Source organism: Protopterus annectens, chromosome 3.part0 (assembly GCF_019279795.1).
Source record: "Protopterus annectens isolate FY-2018-M chromosome 3.part0, PAN1.0, whole genome shotgun sequence".
In the NCBI taxonomy this organism is placed as follows: domain Eukaryota; kingdom Metazoa; phylum Chordata; order Ceratodontiformes; family Protopteridae; genus Protopterus; species Protopterus annectens.
The window spans coordinates 229,527,889-229,546,580 of NC_056731.1; the positions used below are offsets into that span (position 1 = coordinate 229,527,889).

At 43.8% G+C, this 18,692-nt stretch overlaps 1 protein-coding gene across 1 annotated transcript in view; it reads right to left on the minus strand.

The window, feature by feature from the left end:
• ITGB8 (integrin subunit beta 8) overlaps positions 1-18,692 on the minus strand; it is a 984,437-nt gene that overhangs the window by 557,722 nt on the left and 408,023 nt on the right. Inside the window, exon 3 of the mRNA XM_044064706.1 lies at positions 14,953-15,133. Within this exon, the coding sequence (XP_043920641.1) occupies positions 14,953-15,133 (181 nt within the window). The remainder of the gene's footprint in view (positions 1-14,952; positions 15,134-18,692) is intronic.

Consider the following 18,692-nt stretch of genomic DNA (forward strand, 5'->3'; position numbering starts at 1 on the left):
GGCACGAGAGGGAGTTTTTCCCTCCGCTCAAGGCTTTCAAGCCAGGAGGGGTAGAGGTAATTTTCGTGTATCATGAGGAAGTGGATTCTTTAGGGGGAATAGGGGAAGGGGGGCCTTTCCCCGTTAAGGTGGAAGTGTTGCAAGGCATGCTGCGAGATTTTCCTGACCTCGCGATTAGAAATGGGATAATACAGGGGTTTCAATGAGGGTTTTCTGTTAAGTCTAGTATGGTGGGAGATGGCGTGGGTTGCAAGAATTTGCAGTTGGTGTGAGGTAAAGAGGATATATTGGAGGGCTTGGTGGAGAAGGAGCAGCAGGTGGGGCATTTATTGGGTCCTTTCGACAGTCCGCCTTTTAGTAGTTATAAGGTGTCGACCTTGGGGTTAGTGCCAAAGAAGCGAGCTGAGGAATTTAGGTTGAAACATCATTTGTCTCATCCGGAAGGGGGGTCAGTTAATGATTTTATTGTGAAGGAGGAGGTCAGGGTGCATTATGCATCCTTGGATGATGCCGTCAAGGAGATTAGGGAGTTTTAGGAGCCATGGCTGGTGAAAGTTGATACTGAGTGTGCCTTTCGCTTGCAGCCAATCAGGCTGGATGATTGGCCATTGCTGGGGATGAGGGTAGGTGACAAGTACTATTTTGACAAAGCCATGCAAATGGGTTGTTCAGTGGCATGTGCAACATTTGAGAAGTTCAGTACGGTATTACATTAGATATGGCAGCAGAGGGTAGGAAAGTACAGTTTTGTACCTACCATAAATGTAGATGTCCGATAGGTATGCATCTGCAGTCATAACATATGGGTTGTCCTGCCTCAGGCAGCCCTTCGGTCGGCCGGATTCCAAAGTCTGGGTCTAGCCTCAGCTGATGTCGCACTTTCCCCGACATCAGAGCTTTTGGGGTATAAAGGCATCAGCCGACGCCATTTTCCTCAGTGTTTCTTGCCCCAGATGCCAGGTGCCCTCTAGGAAGGCTAAATTTGGATAAATGTTGAAAATTCCAAACAGTAGCAACCAAAATATATATATATATATATATACATAAATACATACAAACAAATACACCATAATAGATTCCCCCAGCTAGCTGAAAGAGGGGTAAGCACCCTAGGAATACCACAGAGGGGAAGGAGGGTGGGTAATCCTGACTGCAGATGCATACCTATCGGACATCTACATTTATGGTAGGTACAAAACTGTACTATGTCCTTCAAGGATGCATCTGCAGTCATAACATATGGGTAGAATACCATAGCCAAACTGGGGGAGGAGGCACTAAGATAAAGATGGTGTAGTTAAGATCCCTTGTAAAACTGCAGTTGCAAAGCCTGCTCGGGATCTGGAGTATAAAGGAAGATTGTAATGCTTGGCAAATGTATGCACGGAGCTCCAAGTAGCAGCTTCTAAAATGTCTTTGGTAGCCACTCCTCGTAGGAAAGCTGTAGTGGTGGCTGTAGCCCTTGTGGAGTGAGGCCTGATATTTTCAGGAGTTGTCTTTCCATGAAAAGAGTAACAGAATCGAATGCAATTTCCTATCCATTTTGAAATTGTCTGTTTGGAAATTGCTTTTCCTTGCACTCCTGTTGCATATGCTACCAGAAGCTGGTCAGTTTTTCTGCTGGTCTTAGTTCTGCCCAGATAGTAGCGCAGTTGTACATCCAAGGTGTGTAGTAGTTTTTCCCCCCTGTTCTGTGGGTTAGGGAAGAACGTAGGTAAATGAATAGCCTGGTTCAAGGATACCCTGGATACCACCTTTGGCATGAAAGTAGGATTGGTTCTCAGAGACACTCTATCCTGGTGAAAGATAAGAAAAGGCTGTACTGCCATTAATGCCTTTAACTCGGATACCCTTCTTGCTGAAGTGATTGCTAGAAGGAAGGCAGTTTTCCAAGATAAGAACTGTAAGTCTGCTGATGCAGCTGGTTCAAAAGGGGGAAGTGTTAATTTTTCCAGCACAAAATTGAGATCCCATGCAGGTAGAGGTGGTTTCCTTGGAGGTTTTACATTTTTGATCCCTCTTAGAAATTGTCTGAGGAGAGGTTGAGAGAAGATAGGAGGATCCATGTTGTACGCTGCTGAAATTGCTGAAGCATGAATCTTGATGGAAGAATAGGACAGGCCATTGTGGAACAGCTCTGCTAAGTATTCTAGGATGTGTGCTAGATTTGCAAGCGTGACATCTGTTCCCTTTGATGCACTCCAAATGAGGATTCTCTTCCATTTGGCTGAGTATGTTTTCCTTGTGGAGGGTCTGCGAGCCTCCAGGATAATGTCCTTGACCCTCTGAGATAAAACAGGTTGGTTTTGTTTTATGCAATTTTCCAGGCAGTTAGCTACAGCGTTTTCAAGTTTGGATGCAGGGTCTTGTAGTTGTTCTGTGTTAGAAGTAAAGGCCATAGAGGTAGAGGCCATGGGTTCGTCCGAGACATGCTTCTCAGTAGCGGGTACCAATGTTGCCTTGGCCAGTCTGGAGCTATCAGAATTACCTTTGGCTGTTCCTCCCTGATCTTCAGTAGAACTTTGTACATCAATGGGAGAGGTGGGAAGGCATAAACTGTCAGAGCCTTCCAGCTGAATGAAAGGGAGTCCACCCTCCAGGCTTGTGGGTGGTATTCTCTTGAGCAGAATTTCTTCAGTTGGTGGTTGAGTGGGGAGGCGAAGAGGTCTATTTCTGGCACCCCCCATTTCTTTGTTATGGTTTTGAAGATATGTGGATGCAGCATCCATTCGTGAGCATCCATGGTAGTTCTGTTTAATTTGTCTGCTAGTGAATTCTCTTTTCCTGGTACGAATCTGGCCTGCAGTTGAATGTTGAGATTCAGGCCTAGGTTCCACAGTTCCATTGCCATCCGGCATAAAGGGTAGGAATGTGTGCCTCCCTGTTTGTTGATGTACCACATGACTGTGGTATTGTCCGTCCTTATCAGCAGGTGTCCTTGCTGGAGGAATGATTTGAATGCCTCTATTGCATGCTTCACTGCCAGCATCTCCTTTAGATTTATGTGTAGATTCAGCTGGTCTTGGGACCATAGGCCTTGGATACACTTGTCTTCCATGTGTGCGCCCCAGCCTAGGTCTGAGGCGTCTGTGGTGATGGTCTGCTTTGGTTGTGGTTTGTGGAAAGGCAACCCTCTGTTGGTCTGGCAGGCCTGAGCCCACCACAGGAATTCCTTTTTCAGGCATGGAATGATTGGTATCATGGTTTCTAGACTGTGTCTGTGTTGAGACCATACATTTCTTAGGTACCATTGTAATTTTCTCATATGCAGTCTGGCATGTGGGATCAAGATTATGCAGGATGCCATGTAACCCAGGGCCTGCAGGACTTTCCTTGCAGTAAGCTGAGTTTGTCTTGTCCATGCCGTGAAGTAGACTGGAATTTGTTTTCATTTTTCTTCTGTGAGAAAAGCCATCTGAGTTATTGTGTCCAGTTCTGCACCCAAAAATGTTATCCTTTGGGACGGCACTAGTCTTGACTTCTGTATGTTGACTGCGTATCCCAAGGCTTGCAGCAGTTGTATGACATAAGCCAAATCCTTTATTATTTTTGTCTTGTTGTCTGCTTGTATTAGGCAGTCGTCCAGGTATGGGTAGATTTGAATTCCCTGAAGCCTGCAATGTGCAATTACTGATGCCAGGCATTTCGTGAATACTCTGGGCGCAGTAGATAAGCCAAAGGGCAATGCTGAGAATCGATAATGCTCTGATCCTGCAAGAAATCTGTGGTGTCTTCTGCAATCTGGTCATATAGGGACGTGCAGGTATGCCTCCTTGAGATCTAGAGTCACCAGCCAAGACTCCTTTCCCAACATGGGAAGAAGTTGCTGTAGGGTCAGCATCTTGAATTTTGGTACAATGAGATATGTGTTCAGTGTGGACAAGTCGAGAATAGGCCTCCATTGAGTTTCTTTTCTTGGTACAAGGAATAGTCTGGAGTAAAATCCTTGGCCTTGTTCCATAGATGGTACCTTTTCTATTGCTCTCATCCTTAGTAAGTTGATGACTTGTTTTAGAGCCTCTGACTTCTGGCTTGGTGGAAGGTTTGGCATTCCTCTGTTTTTTGGTAAAGTGTGGAAGTGAAACCTGTAGCCTTTGTCTATCGTTTGCAAAGTCCATTTGTCTCCTGTAATGCAATGCCAGGTTTTTGAAAATAAAGCTAACTTTCCGCCCAAGGGTGCTTCCAATTGTTCCCTGGTAGGCGGAATCAGAGCCAAGTCATTGTGTCTGTCCTGTGGAAGTGGTTGCAGTCGCAGCTGTGGAGGCACTCCTCTGGTTGTCAGGTTGCCACTGACGACCCCTGTAGGCACCCCTTGATTGACCTCTGCCTCTTGGGTGTCTATTTCTGCCTCTCTGTGCTCTGGAGGTGTCTGGAAAGGACCAATTCTTTGAAGGCCAATTTCTGCTGAACCTCGGAGGTTGGACCTGCAGAAAATCCTTGACTGTTTGCACAGATTTTGCTTTTTCTTCCACTTTCTTTAGTACCTCCTGTGCAGGGGAGCCAAATAAACTTTGTTTTTCCATAGGGGCATCTAGGAGTTTAGACTTGACATGGTCTGGCAAGGATTGCTCTTTTAGCCAGGCATGCCTTCGGATCACTGCTCCAGTCATAGCTGATCTAAATGAAGCCTCCAGTGCATCATAGCCACATTTTAAAAAAATGATTACTGACCTGCTGAGAATTGTGTACCAACTCCTGAAGGGACTTACGGTCTAAAGGTTCAGGAGAGGAAAGCTTTTTATTCAGCTGACCTAACAAAAATTCCTGGTACTGTATCATGTGAAATTGACAGTTTAAAGCCCTAGCAGAAAGAGTAGCAGATGTATAAACCTTTTTACTCCATCTCTCTAATGCTCTTGATTCTCTTTCAGAGGGTAGGGGTTTTTTGGCAGAGGCAGCTGCAACACCCTTGGGGCCCTGAGAAATGGTTTCTGAGTCTGCAGCGTGGGCCTTGTACAAGTGGAAGTGAGAATCCGGGACCCTGTAATATCTGTCAGGTTTGGCAGGGGCCAGGGGAAGAGAATCAGGGGCTGAACTGGCATCATTGTATGCATCATCTACAACTGATAGTACAGGTGGTATGGCTAAAGGCCTATGCTGTGGTAAGTGTAAAAAGGTCCTTAGCCTTTTCCTAGAATCAGAAAAATCCTGACCCTGCCATTGGAAATGTTCCCTCATTGAATGTAGAGTTTCCCCAAATGAAAATTCTTCTGGAGGGGAGGCAGAAGGAATGGGGTCTTCTGCATCCGAATCCTCATAAGGTGAGTATGGTCCTTCCTGATGGTCTGATAAATCTGATCCATCCGAGGAATAGTCAGAGAAAAGAGGTTCAGGGGGTTCAGTCCTAGGCCTTTTTTCAGGAGGGAGTTGTGAGGCCCTGTCTGAATGAGGTTGGGATCCCCTGATCAAAGAAATAAGGTCCTCAGCAAGGCTAAGAATCTGAGAACTTGAGGAAGGTCTGTGAGGGTGAGCTTTTGTAGGTAAGGCCTTGGAAAGTTTAGCTGCTTTAGCCCTGGAGAAGGCCTTAATAGACATAGAAGCAGGGGGTCTGCCTGCCCCACGTGCAGGAGTAGAAATGTCCAACGGAATGGTGTCGGACAATTCTTGAGTACCTGCTTCTTCGGTTGGAATTTCTGTAGTCGACTCAGCCGGGGCCTCTCTGGCCTCGGTTGTCGGAGGCATGTTTGCGGCCAAAGGAAGAACCGAGGACTCAGTTTCAGCCGAAACCGAGACACTCGCGGTAGGCCTAACCGTGGTTTCAGCCAAAACCGCGGGCCGCGAGTGTCGGTCCTTTTCCTTGCGTTTTTTAGCTAAATGAGTAGTCAGAGTCTCCGACGGCATTTTATATGCAAAAGCGGGACCAAAAAACTCTTCTGCAAACTCCGACCGACGTCTAAGTGTCCATCGGTTGAAGGAAGCACAGGCTAAACAAGCTGATACGTCGTGGTCTGGGCCTAAGCAAGGAAGGCAGTAAGAGTGGAAATCCTTATGAGGTATTTGTTTCCCACAAGTTAAACAATTATTTACTTTTTCTGACATCGGCTGAGGCAAGAAAGAGTCCCCAGCGGGGTACTTAGCTTTTTTAGAAGTCTTCGGTAGCTGAAATCTCTGGATCTGACCAACCGGCACTTGCGAACAGCTTCTGCTTCGGGCACCGCATGGCAAGAAAGACTGAGGAAAATGGCGTCGGCTGATGCCTTTATACCCCGGAGCTATGACGTCGGGTGAAGTGCGACATCAGCCGAGGCCAGACCCAGACTTTGGAATCCGGCCGACCGAGGGCTGCCTGAGGCAGGACAACCCATATGTTATGACTGCAGATGCATCCTTGAAGGACATCTGTACTATGTCCTTCAAGGATGCATCTGCAGTCATAACATATGGGTAGAATACCATAGCAAAACTGGGGGAGGAGGTACTAAGAGAAGGATGGTGTAGTTAGGATCCCCTGCAGAACTGCAGTTGCAAACCCTGCTCGGGATCTGGAGTATAAAGGTAGATTATAATGCTTGGCAAATGTATGCATGGAGCTCCAAGTAGCAGCTTCTAAAATGTCCTTGGTAGCCACCCCTCATAGGAAAGCTGTAGTGGTGGCTGTGGCCCTTGTGGAATGAGGCCTGATATTTTCAGGAGCTGTCTTTCCATGAAAGGAGTAGCAAACGCGAATGCAATTTCCTATCCATTTTGAAATTGTCTGTTTGGAAATTGCTCTTCCTTGCACCCCCGTTGCATATGCTACAAAAAGTTGGTCAGTTTTTCTGTTGGTTTTAGTTCTGTCCAGATAGTAGCGTAGTTGTCTGTGTATATCCAAGGTGTGCAAAAGTTTTTCCTCCTTTGTTCTGTGGGTTAGGGAAGAACGTAGGCAAATGAATAGCTTGGTTCAAGGATACCCTGGATACCTCCTTTGGCATGAAAGTAGAATTGGTTCTCAGTGACACTCTATCCTGGTGGAAAATAAGAAAAGGCTGCACTGACATTAAAGCCTGTAACTCGGATACTCTTCTTGCTGAAGTGATTGCCAGAAGGAAAGCAGTTTTCCAGGATAAAAACTGTAGGTCTGCTGATGCTGCTGGTTCAAAAGGAGGTAGTGTCAATTTTTCCAGCACAAAATTGAGATCCCATGCAGATAGAGGGGGTCTCCTTGGAGGTTTAACATTTTTGATCCCTCTCAAAAATTGTCTGAGAAGAGGGTGAGAGAAGATAGGGGGATCCATATTGTATTCTGCTGAAATCGCTGAAGCATGAATCTTAATGGAAGAGTAAGACAGTCCATTGTGGAACAGTTCTGCTAAGTATTCTAGGATGTGTGCTAGGTTTGCCACTGTGACATCTGTGCCCTTTGATGTGCTCCAAATGAGGAATCTCTTCCATTTAGCTGAGTATGTTTTCCTTGTGGAAGGTCTGCGAGCCTCCAGGATAATGTCCTTGACCCTCTGAGATAAAACAGTTCGGTTAGGTTTTAAGGAATTTTCCAGGCAGTTAGTTGCAATGTTTTCAAGTTTGGATGCAGGGACTTGAAATTGTTCTGCATTAGAAGAAGAGGCCATAGGGGTAGAGGCCATGAGTTCGCCTGAGACATGCTTCTCAGTAGCGGATACCAGTGTTGTCTTGGCCAGTCCGGAGCTATTAGTATCACCTTTGGCTGTTCCTCCCTGATCTTCAGTAGAACCTTGTACATCAATGGGAGAGGTGGAAAGGCATATACTGTTAGGGCATTCCAGCTGAATGAGAGAGAGTCCACCCTCCAGGCTTGTGGGTGGTATGTCCTTGAGCAGAATTTCTTCATTTGGTGGTTGAGTGGGGAGGCGAACAGATCTATCTCTGGCATTTCCCATTTCTTTGTTATGAGTTTGAAGATGTCTGGATGCAGCATCCATTCGTGAGCATCCGTGGTAGTTCTGCTTAAGCTGTCTGCTAGTGAATTCTCTTTGCCTGGTACGAATTTGGCCTGTAGCTGGATATTGAGATTCAGGCATAGGTTCCACAGATTCATTGCCATCTGGCATAGAGGGTAGGAATGTGTGCCTCCCTGTGTGTTTATGTACCACATGACCATGGTGTTGTCTGTCCTTATCAACAGATGTCCTTGCTAGAGGAATGGTTTGAATGCCTCGATTGCATGTTTCACTGCCAGCATCTCCTTTTGGTTTATGTGCATGCTTAGCTGTCCTTGAGGCCATAGGCCTTGGATACATTTATCCTCTATGTGTGCTCCCCATCCTAGGTCTGAGGCGTCCGTGGTGATGGTCTGCCTTGGTTTTGGTTTGTTGAAAGGCAACCCTCTGTTGGACTGGCAGGCCTGAGCCCACCACAGGAATTCCTTTTGAAGGCATGGAATGATTGGTATCATGGCTTCTAAACTGTGTCTGTGTTGAGACCATACATTCCTTGGGTACCACTGTAATTTTCTCATATGCAGCCTGGCATGTGGGATCAAGATTATGCAGGATGCCATGTAACCCAGGGCCTGCAGGACTTTCCTTGCAGTAAGCTGAGTTTGTCTTGTCAAAGTCATGAAATAATCTGGAAGTTGTTTTTGTTTTTCTTCTGTGAGAAAAGCCATCTGAGTGATTGTGTCCAAATCCGCACCCAAAAAGGTTATCCTTTGGGATGGCACTAGTCTTGACTTTTGGATGTTGACTGTGTATCCCAAGGCCTGTAGCAGGTGTATGACATAGGCCAAGTACTTTAACAATTTTGTCTTGTTGTCTGCTTGTATTAGGCAGTCGTCCAGGTATGGGTAAATTTGAATTCCCTGAAGTCTGCAATGTGCAATTACTGATGCCAGGCATTTCATGAATACTCTGGGCGCAGTAGATAAGCCAAAGGGCAATGCTGAGAATTGATAATGCTCTGATCCTACAAGAAATCTGAGGTGTCTTCTGCAATCTGGTCGGATAGGGAAGTGCAAGTATGCCTCCTGGAGATCTAGAGTCACCAGCCAAGACTCCTTGCCCAACATGGGAAGAAGTTGCTGTAGGGTCAGCATTTTGAATTCTGGCACAATGAGATATGTGTTCAGTGCAGACAAGTCGAGAATAGGCCTCCATTGGTTTTCTTTTCTTGGTACAAGGAATAGTCTGGAGTAAAATCCTTGGCCTTGTTCCATAGATGGTACCCTTTCTATCGCTTTCATCTGAAGAAAATTGTTGATTTGTCTTAAAGCCTCTGCCTTCTGGTTTGGTGGAAGATTTGGCATTCCGCTTCTTTTTGGTAAGGTGTGGAAGTGAAACCTGTATCCTTTGTCTATTGTTTGCAATGTCCATGTGTCCTTTGTAATGCAATGCCAGTTGTTCGAGAATAAAGCCAGCTTTCCGCCCAAGGGAGCTTCCAGTTGATCCCTGGTAGGCGGAATCAGAGTCAAGTCATTGTGTCTGTCCTGTGGTAGTGGTTGTAGTTGCAGCTGTGGCACTACTCCTCTGGTTGGCAGGCTGCCACTGACGGCCCCTGTAGGCACCCTTTGATTGACCTCTGCCTCTAGGGCATCTATTCCTGCCCCTCTGTGCTCTGGAGGTATCGGGAAAGGACCAATTTTTTGTAGGCCAGTTCCTGCTGAACCACAGAGGTTGGACCTGCAGAAATTCCTTTACTGTTTGCACAGATTTTGCTTTTTCTTCCACTTTCTTTAGAATCTCCTGTGCAGGGGAGCCAAATAAGTTTTGTTTCTCCATTGGAGCATCAAGGAGTTTAGCCTTGACATGGTCTGGCAAGGATTGCTCTTTTAGCCAGGCATGCCTACGAATTACTGCCCCAGTCATAGCTGATCTAAATGAAGCCTCCAGTGCATCATAGCCACATTTTAAGAAATTATTACTGACCTGCTGAGAGTTGTGTACCAAATCCTGAAGGGATTTACGGTCTAAAGGTTCAGGAGAAGAAAGATTCTTATTCAGCTGATCTAACAAAAATTCTTGGTGCTGTATCATATGAAATTGACAGTTTAATGCCCTGGCAGAAAGAGTAGCAGATGTATAAACCTTTTTACCCCATCTCTCTAATGCTCTAGACTCTCTTTCAGATGGTAGGGGATTTTTGGCAGTAGCAGCTGCAACCCCTTTTGGGCCCTGAGAAATAGTTTCTGGGTTTGCAGCAAGGGCTTTATAGAGGTGGAAGTGAGAATCCGGGACCCTGTAATATCTGTCAGGTTTGGCAGGGGCCGGGGGAAGAGAATCAGGGGCAGAACTGACATCATTATACACATCATCAATTACAGTTAGAACAGGTGGTATGGCTAAGGGCCTATGCTGGGGCAAATGCAGAAAAGTCCTTAATCTTTTTCTAGAATCAGAAAAATCCTGACCCTGCCATTGAAAGTGCTCCCTCATGGAGTGCAAAGTTTCCCCAAAGGAAAATTCTTCAGGTGGGGAAGCCGAAGGAATAGAATCTTCTGCATCTGAATCCTCATAAGGCGAGTAGGCCCCTTCCTGTTGGTCTGACAAATCAGATCCATCCGTGGAGTAATCAGAGGAGAGAGGTTCAGAGGGATCAGTCCTGGGCCTTTTGTCTGGTGGAGGTTGGGAGGCCCTGTCTGGTTGAGGTTGGGAACCCCTAATTAAAGATATAAGGTCCTCAGCAAGACTGAGAATCTGAGAACTAGAGGAAGGCCTCTGAGAAGTAGATTTGGCAGGCAAAGCTTTTGAAAGTTTGGCAGCTTTAGCCCTGGAGAAGGCCTTAATAGACATAGAAGCTGGGGGCCTAGCTGCCCCATGTGCAGGAGTAGAAATGTCCAAAGGAATGGTGTCGGACAATTCTTGAGCACTAGCTTCGGTAGGGATATCTGTAGCCGACTCAGCCGGGGCCTCTCTGGCCTCGGTTGTCGGAGGTATGGTTTCGGTCGTAGGAAGAACCGAGGACTCGGTTTCAGCCGAAACTGAGACACTCGCGGTAGGCCTAGCCGTGGTTTCAGCCGAAACCTCGGGCCGTGAGTGTTGGTCCTTTTCCTTGCGTTTTTTGGCCATATGCGTAGTCGGAGTCTCCGACGGCATTTTATATGCAAAATCAGTTCCAAAAAATTCTTCTGCAAACTCCGACCAACGTCTAAGAGTCCGTCGGTTGAAGGAGGCACAGGCTAAACAAGCTGATACGTCGTGGTCTGGGCCTAAGCAAGGAAGGCAGTAAGAATTGAAATCCTTATGAGGTATTTGTTTCCCACAAGTTAAACAATTATTTACTTTGTCTGACATCGGCTGAGGCAAGAAAGAGTCCCCAACGGGGTACTTAGCTTTTTTCGAAGTCTTCGGTAGCTGAAATCTCTGTATCTGACCGACCAGCACTTGCGAACAGCTTCTGCTTCGGGCACCGCGCGGCAAGAAAGACTGGTGAAAATGGCGTCGGCTGATGCCTTTATACCCCAGAAGCTCTGACGTCGGGGAAAGTGCGACATCAGCCGAGGCCAGACCAAGACTTTGGAATCCGGCCGACCGAAGGGCTGCCTGAGGCAGGACAACCCATATGTTATGACTGCAGATGCATCCTTGAAGGACATCACAGAGGGCAGTTCACTCTTTAGATGATTTTCTACTAGTGGGTGAAGGGCAGGCAGGAGCTCAGGAAGGTCTGCAGGAGTTTACGAGCATGTGTGAGGAGTTGGGGGTACCATTGGCCCAGCATAAGATGGAAGATCTGCTGACGGCATTAGAGTTTTTGGGATTAATGGTGGATGTGGAATGGGGACTGTTTTGTCTGCTTGAGGGTAAGATAGAGAGGCTTAGGAAGGCTCTATGGGTGGTGTTGGCCAAGAGTAAGGCACGGGTTTGATCAGTCATGGAGTTGTTGGGGCTTTTGAATTTTGCCTGTCGGGTGCTGCACCCGGGCTGTCCTTTTTGTAGGTCAGTGGCTTTTATGTTGAAAGGGGGCAGGAGTAAATATCATTGGGTTAGGGTGACCAAGTTGGTGTGGGAGGATTTGTTGTTGTGGGCTTGTTTCTTGTGGGATTTTAATGGGATTTCTTTCTGGGAGTCAGACTGGATGGGGCAGGAGGAACTTCAGTTATTTATGGATGCAGCTGGGGTTATGGGTATGGGGGTCTACATTGGAGGATGGTGGTTTGCAGCTAAATGGCCTCAGGTTTGGAAAAAAGAATGGAGGCATGAAGTGGCCTTTCTAGAGTTGATGCCTATATGAGTAGCTTCTGTAGTTTGGAAGGATCATTTATGGGACAAGCATATAGTTTTTCATTTTAACAATATGGTAGTGGTGAAGGTTTTACAAAAAAAGACAGCTAAGTTGGAGTTGTTATTGTTGGTTTTATGTAAATTGGTTTTGCAAAGTCTGTTAATAAACTTTTCATTTACAAGAGTGCATGTGCCTGGTGTAAAGAACGATATTGCTGATGGTTTGTCCCGATTTCAGTTTTGCAGGTTTTGCCTGTTGGCTCCAGGGGCAGAGAAAGTGCCGAAAATCCTGGCAGAAGAGGTGTGGAACTTTGGGTTGAGGTAGCCAGGAGTTTGGCGAGTCATTCTTGTGCTCTTTCTACAAGGAAGTCTTACGGTAGGGCTCTTTGTGAGTTTGATCAGTTCATCTATAGTTGCCTAATCGGCCATCTGCAGTCAACTAAACAGCTGTCAACCTTGCCCACACTTGACATCTTCAGGTACATCAAGCAGGGTTGTGTTATTTGCAGCTTTGTAGACCAGACATAGTCACCATGTAGGAATCTGTATAAGCAGACACAGTACAGAGACAGGTATTTTAGATGCTTTGTTTAATAATTAACTCATACCTGAGATTTGCTTTGGTGAGGAATTGCTCTGTTTTCTTAAGTTGGATTATGTGCTTGGACAGGAAAATGCTAAAGCGCACAGTGTATTCTAGTACCAGCCTGATGTGTAATACATAGAGTAGAATAGTGACATCTTAGGACCAATATTAAAAGCCAACATTGGCATGCTAGTACTCATGTTCTGAGAAACAGCCTCTTTGCAAGCAAAATTTAAAACTTTAAAACAAAATGAAGACAATATTTTTATAGCGGGCAAGCCCCTGTGCATTCTCACTCTCCCTCCTAATTATATACATGCTTAACTGCAAGACTGCACAAACACAGTCTAAAGGCACATTCCATAAAACCAGGACTTGTGTAATCACGCACACTTGTTGATCATATGCAACTGACTAAACAGCTGGCGACCAAACACCCACTTGACATGACATTCTACAGGAAATTATAAATATGTGTGTGTGTGTGTGTGTTCAGAAATACACACACACACACACACACACACACACACACACACACACACACACACACACACACACACACACACACACATGCACACACTTACACACAGACAGACACACACATAGTCTGATGTTCATGTTACTGCCTTGTATTCAATGTATATGGCTACATATACCTTGCTCACATTATATAAAATAAGGTAATTTCACTGTTTACAATATGATGTCATTTTACAGAGTGGAATGTCTTCCTGTGTAGAGTTTACAGTCATTACTATGTTTTGTTCTGTTGAGGATTATGCCTCAACAAGGCTGAGAAAAATCAACCACCATACCTTGTAACCAATATAGAATCCAGAAATTAGTACGGCTCAAGGTTTGGGAACAAAAGCTTATGTGTGCCCTATGAACATCTGCTTAGGTAAGGCGGGAGTATAGCAGCATAGCTAGGGTAGGGAAAAAGGATGCATGGTAGTAGGGGCATGATGGAGAGATGTCCATTTGTCAATAGTGCAGCACCAGCATTCAGAAATTAATGTTGATAATGCATCTAAGTCAGGGATGAAGCATTTTTAGCATTTAATGTCTAGTATAAGATGTAACAAGCCAGTGTTTACAAAGTGGTTTGTTACATTTTTTTTTTTACAAGAAAGAGTTTTTTTTTTCTTTTTTTCCCCTCTCAACCAACTAAATCATTAGATCATGGATAACGAACCTTGGAGAACTTGCTTCAGAAGATATGGCAGACAGCCTTTTTTATATCCTTAAGTGAGGATCACAGATCAGGGAGAGCAGATCTTGAACACCAGATACAAACATAGTTTGCTTTCAGACAGTTTTGCATGTGTAGAGACTAGTAGTACTGCTAGGTAAAGCACTATACTGCCCTGACAGGGAACCTACTCTCTGGAATAAATTAGCAGACATTATAAAAGTTACAGATAAATATCTCTTACACTTAATTTATTTTTAAAATACCACAATACTACATAGTCAGTTTATTTATTTACTTCACTTGCCAGTTGTGTAAGATAGTTGGGTGATAGATGATCCAGGAACATTGTATTACTTAAAAAAATTTACTCAGAGTTAAAAAGTAAGTTAACAGACACTGAGGGACTCAAAGCATGGATTAAAGCATGATCAATGTCAGCTTACAACTTATCTTCTCTGTGCAGTCCTGTTAGATCATGCATAGATACATAGTCACTGCACTACAGGTGTATCAAGTAATACACAATAAAAGAAACAATGACATTTCTGACAGAAATATATTTGTAAAGCCGACTCCTTCACCAAGTATGATTTATTGCACAGATCTGTTACAAGGTAGCAGCAGTCATTCATTTCTTTAATATCTTGACTTGCTTACACAGATCAGGGTCACAGGGAGCTAGAACCTATTCAGAAAAGCAGTGGCCAAGAAGAAAAAAGGAAGTCATGGACAGAACACCACTAAATCACTGGATAAACATAAACCAGTAATACAATGCGTATACACACATACACACACACATACATGCACACACATACACTTGAACATGCACACAAACCTAACGAAAGAGCAATCTGGACCCTTGCCAAATCACTTGCAGCATGTCTTTGGAAAACAGGAGTTAACAAGGGAAAGCATGCAATCTCTGCAGAAGGCACCAAAGCCAAGAATCAAACCACACAGTCAAACAATATAAGGTAACTATAGCAGCATTGTACCACCCGGATGCTAAGTAAAATCTTATGATAAAAATAAGCAGTGACTAAAAAAATACAAACCTGGTCGAAGAAGAACAGAAACAGTTTTGGGTGTCACTTGAGTATTTCCTTCATTGTCAACATGTTTAGTTATCTGGGTTAATGGATGTTCAATAAATTCTTGTCTGCAGCCTTTAGCTAAAAGGTTCGAAGTTGTGTCACACCTTGTACTTGCTGATCCAACAGTTGCAGTAATGAAATCCTAGCAAAATATATGAAAATTAAAGTAAGCATATTTAAAGAAAATGACATTCATCTCTTAATAAGGTATCAGGTAGCTATTTCATAATCAACAACATATTTCATTGCATAGTAATGGACTACTCAGAGGCATTCTATGCCCAGCCTTTCAGGCCATTAAGGATCCAGTAGTCTTAGGACCTCTTATATATCCACAAATCAAGCAGTCCAACTAACACTAGAACCGAGGATGTAAACTTGCTTCAGCACATAAACAAAACATGGTGGAGAGACAGATTGTTCTTGCAACACTTACTCTTCTATGGAATAAAATTCCATTCCAAAGTAAGCGATGTGACTCACTTTCTTCCTTTAAAAACGAGTTAGACAACTGGATGGGTGTGCAAAAATACACCACTGGTATGATTGGCCTGTTGTTTCTGGAAAAAGGAGATACAGTCAAAGTGAGGGTACTGTCAAAACATCAATAGCCACTGGGCTCAGTAGTATATGATCCTAAGATTCTAAGTATTGCAGTCTTTTATGGAGACTTTAATTATATTCATTGAAATACTAGTATGCAAAGAGCAAACTAAAGAAGGCATGCTGGGAAAATAATATATGGGGTAATGACGGCATATGGAGTTGAAATACTCATAATTATATTTATTACATTATTGTTAGATACAGTTATTTGTTAGAGACCTTATGGGAAGGACTTATACAGAGAAAACAGAAATAAAGAGCAGGTATTTTCTACTATTAGTTAGTCATGAAGACAAAGGGAGCTATCAAATGGAAACTTTAAAGAGAAATTAAATGACTGGATTGGGGAATGGTATAGTAAATTCTCATAATGAAGGTGTCTGAATAAACTCTTAAAACTGATAGGTGGACAAATAAAATTTACTAAAAGACTTCTAGAATTCTGTAAAAAAAGTGTGAGGAGTAAGTTGTACAACTGATCACTGCATGGCAAAGTATTTTACTATATTTAAGTAAAGGGTGATTGCAAGGGAGCTACATTTCTTAAGACTGTTTCTCACAGGTTCAACAGCTTTGATTGTTTTTTCACCGTCTTCATTTTCCCTTTAAAGCATTTATCCTGACGAAGATAATAAGACAAGAAAAAAAAGAAAGCTAACCATTTATAATGGAAAGAAAGCAAAACAAGCCCAGAACCAGGCTAAATAGAACAGATAAAGCTATCAGGCAAACACAAGTTCGATCAGTACAAAAAACAAGCTACTTATCTGGTATGCTAAACAACTGAAACCTATGCAGGTAGTTTGCTTAAAAACCTACCATGACCAGCTTGAGGTATGAAACATCCCATCTCTGTTAGTTGAATAGGTTGCCTAATGCCATGAATTGCAAGTTAAAAATGTTTTACACTATTTCCTTATTTTTCTGATTCTAACAAGAGCAACCACTTATTTAGAAATGGTTGTCTAATTTTATCCATCACTTTAACAAATATAAAATGAATTCCATTGATGTTCAAATTGAAACTAATACTAGAACAAATTACACCAGGACTTTAAGAACAAGAAAAATTCACCATTTACTCAGCAGTCAATAAACCATGGATCTTTCTTGCTCCTCAACACCTGGTGCATTTTTTTCTGTTATTTATCTATCATATTGACTGCCTGCATATCAAAACAATAGGTATTATGTATAGATAACAGTATTACACTAGTGTGCCGAGAACTTCCTTTTCCTTATGTTATTTTTCATTGATAACATTAATGGAGCTATAAACTCAAGGGGTGTTACTTTGAAAACTTTATCCTGTCACATTTACAGTTAGTGGGATGTGCACAAGCTCCTCACAGAAGATCTGTGCAATGAAAGGATTGAGCACCATTGTGCATACCTCCAGGCACTACATAAGTGAACATCTGTCACACATCCTCCTTTGGTACATAGTGTGACAACTGCTGCTTGCATGGCCACTGCTCACCGCCAAAGATCATAAAAGCAGTGATGTCACTCACAGGACATCAAGCTGGTTGCAACTTCAAGTTGTCTGTCCCAGCTGATGCCACTGGTGACTTGGTCTTGTTTCTGAATCTAGGCCACTTGTGATACAGACAGATCCCGTGGTCTGTGCCACTGGGACAGCATAAAGTTTTATCGCTTCTTTTCCAAACAGGATGGAATCTCAAAATATTCACTTAACTTTAAACTTCTTAAAATTACAGAAATAAACATCCAGTCTTTTTCAAGTGTGTTCAATATCTGGTCAATTTCACTACATCAGGTAAATAAAGTACAGTTTTGTACCTACCATAAATGTAGATGTTCGAGTGTTCACACTGCTGCAGTCATTACAGTTGGGTTATCCTGCCGTCAGGCGGTCCCGCAGTCGGCCTGAGTTCCAAAGTCTTGGTCTGGCGTCAGTTGCTGTCACTTCTTCACTGACGTCAGTGCACCAGGGGTATATAAGATGCATCCGACGCCATTTTCTTCAGTTTTTCTTGCCAAGATGTCAGGTGCCCCCAAGTAGGTAGGCAATACACATTGCTAATCAAAAATATACAATGAAAACAATACCTTCAGTTACCAGGAAATACACCCCAAAGGTACTATAGGATAGAAAGATATAGATAAGTCCAGCTAGTTCAGAGGGGATGGTGGGAGGGTAACCTGGACTGCAGCAGTGTGAACACTCGAACAGCTACATTTATGGTAGGTACAAAACTGTACTATGTTCATCATGTTACACTGCTGCAGTCATTACACTTGGGTAGAATCCTAATGCTGGGTGGCTGGTCTATAACGAGTTAGGATTGGCTATGAGGCCCTGCAGAACTGCAGTGGCAAATCTTGCTCTGGATTTAGAGTAAAGAGGCAGGTGGTAATGCTTGGTAAAGGTGTGCACTGAACTCCAAGTTGCAGCCTCCAAAATTTCCTTGGTAGGTACTCCTCTGAGAAAGGCTGTTGAAGTGGCTGTTGCCCTGATGGAATGTGGCCTAATGTTATTTGGGACTGATTTTCCATGCTGTGTGTAGCAGTACCGAATACAGTGTCCTATCCATTTGGATATAGTCTGCTTTGAGATAGCCTTGCCGTGTGATCCTGCAGCATATGCTACAAACAGTTGCTCAGTTTTCCTGAAAGCCTTTGTTTTGTCCAAGTAGAAGCATAGTTGCCTGTGTATGTCCAAAGAATGCAGAAGTTTCTCCCCTTTATTCTGGGGGTTTGAATAAAAAGTTGGCAAATGGATGGTTTGGTTAAGAGCCACACTAGATACCACCTTTGGCATAAAGGTAGGGTTTGTCCTTAATGATACCCTGTCCTGATGAAAAATTATGAAAGGTTCCACTGGCATTAATGCCTGTAGCTCTGAGACTCTTCATGCTGAAGTTACTGCCAGGAGCAGAGCTGTTTTCCATGATAAAAATTTTAGACTGGCTGTATTGGCTGGCTCAAAAGGTGGTAGGGTCAGTTTTTCCAAAACAAAATTGAGGTCCCAAGTTGGTATTGGTGCTCTCCGGGGCGGTCTTATGTTTTTAGCCCCTCTGAGGTACTGCTTTAGCAAGGGATGAGAGAATAAAGGAGGATCTGTGTTGTAA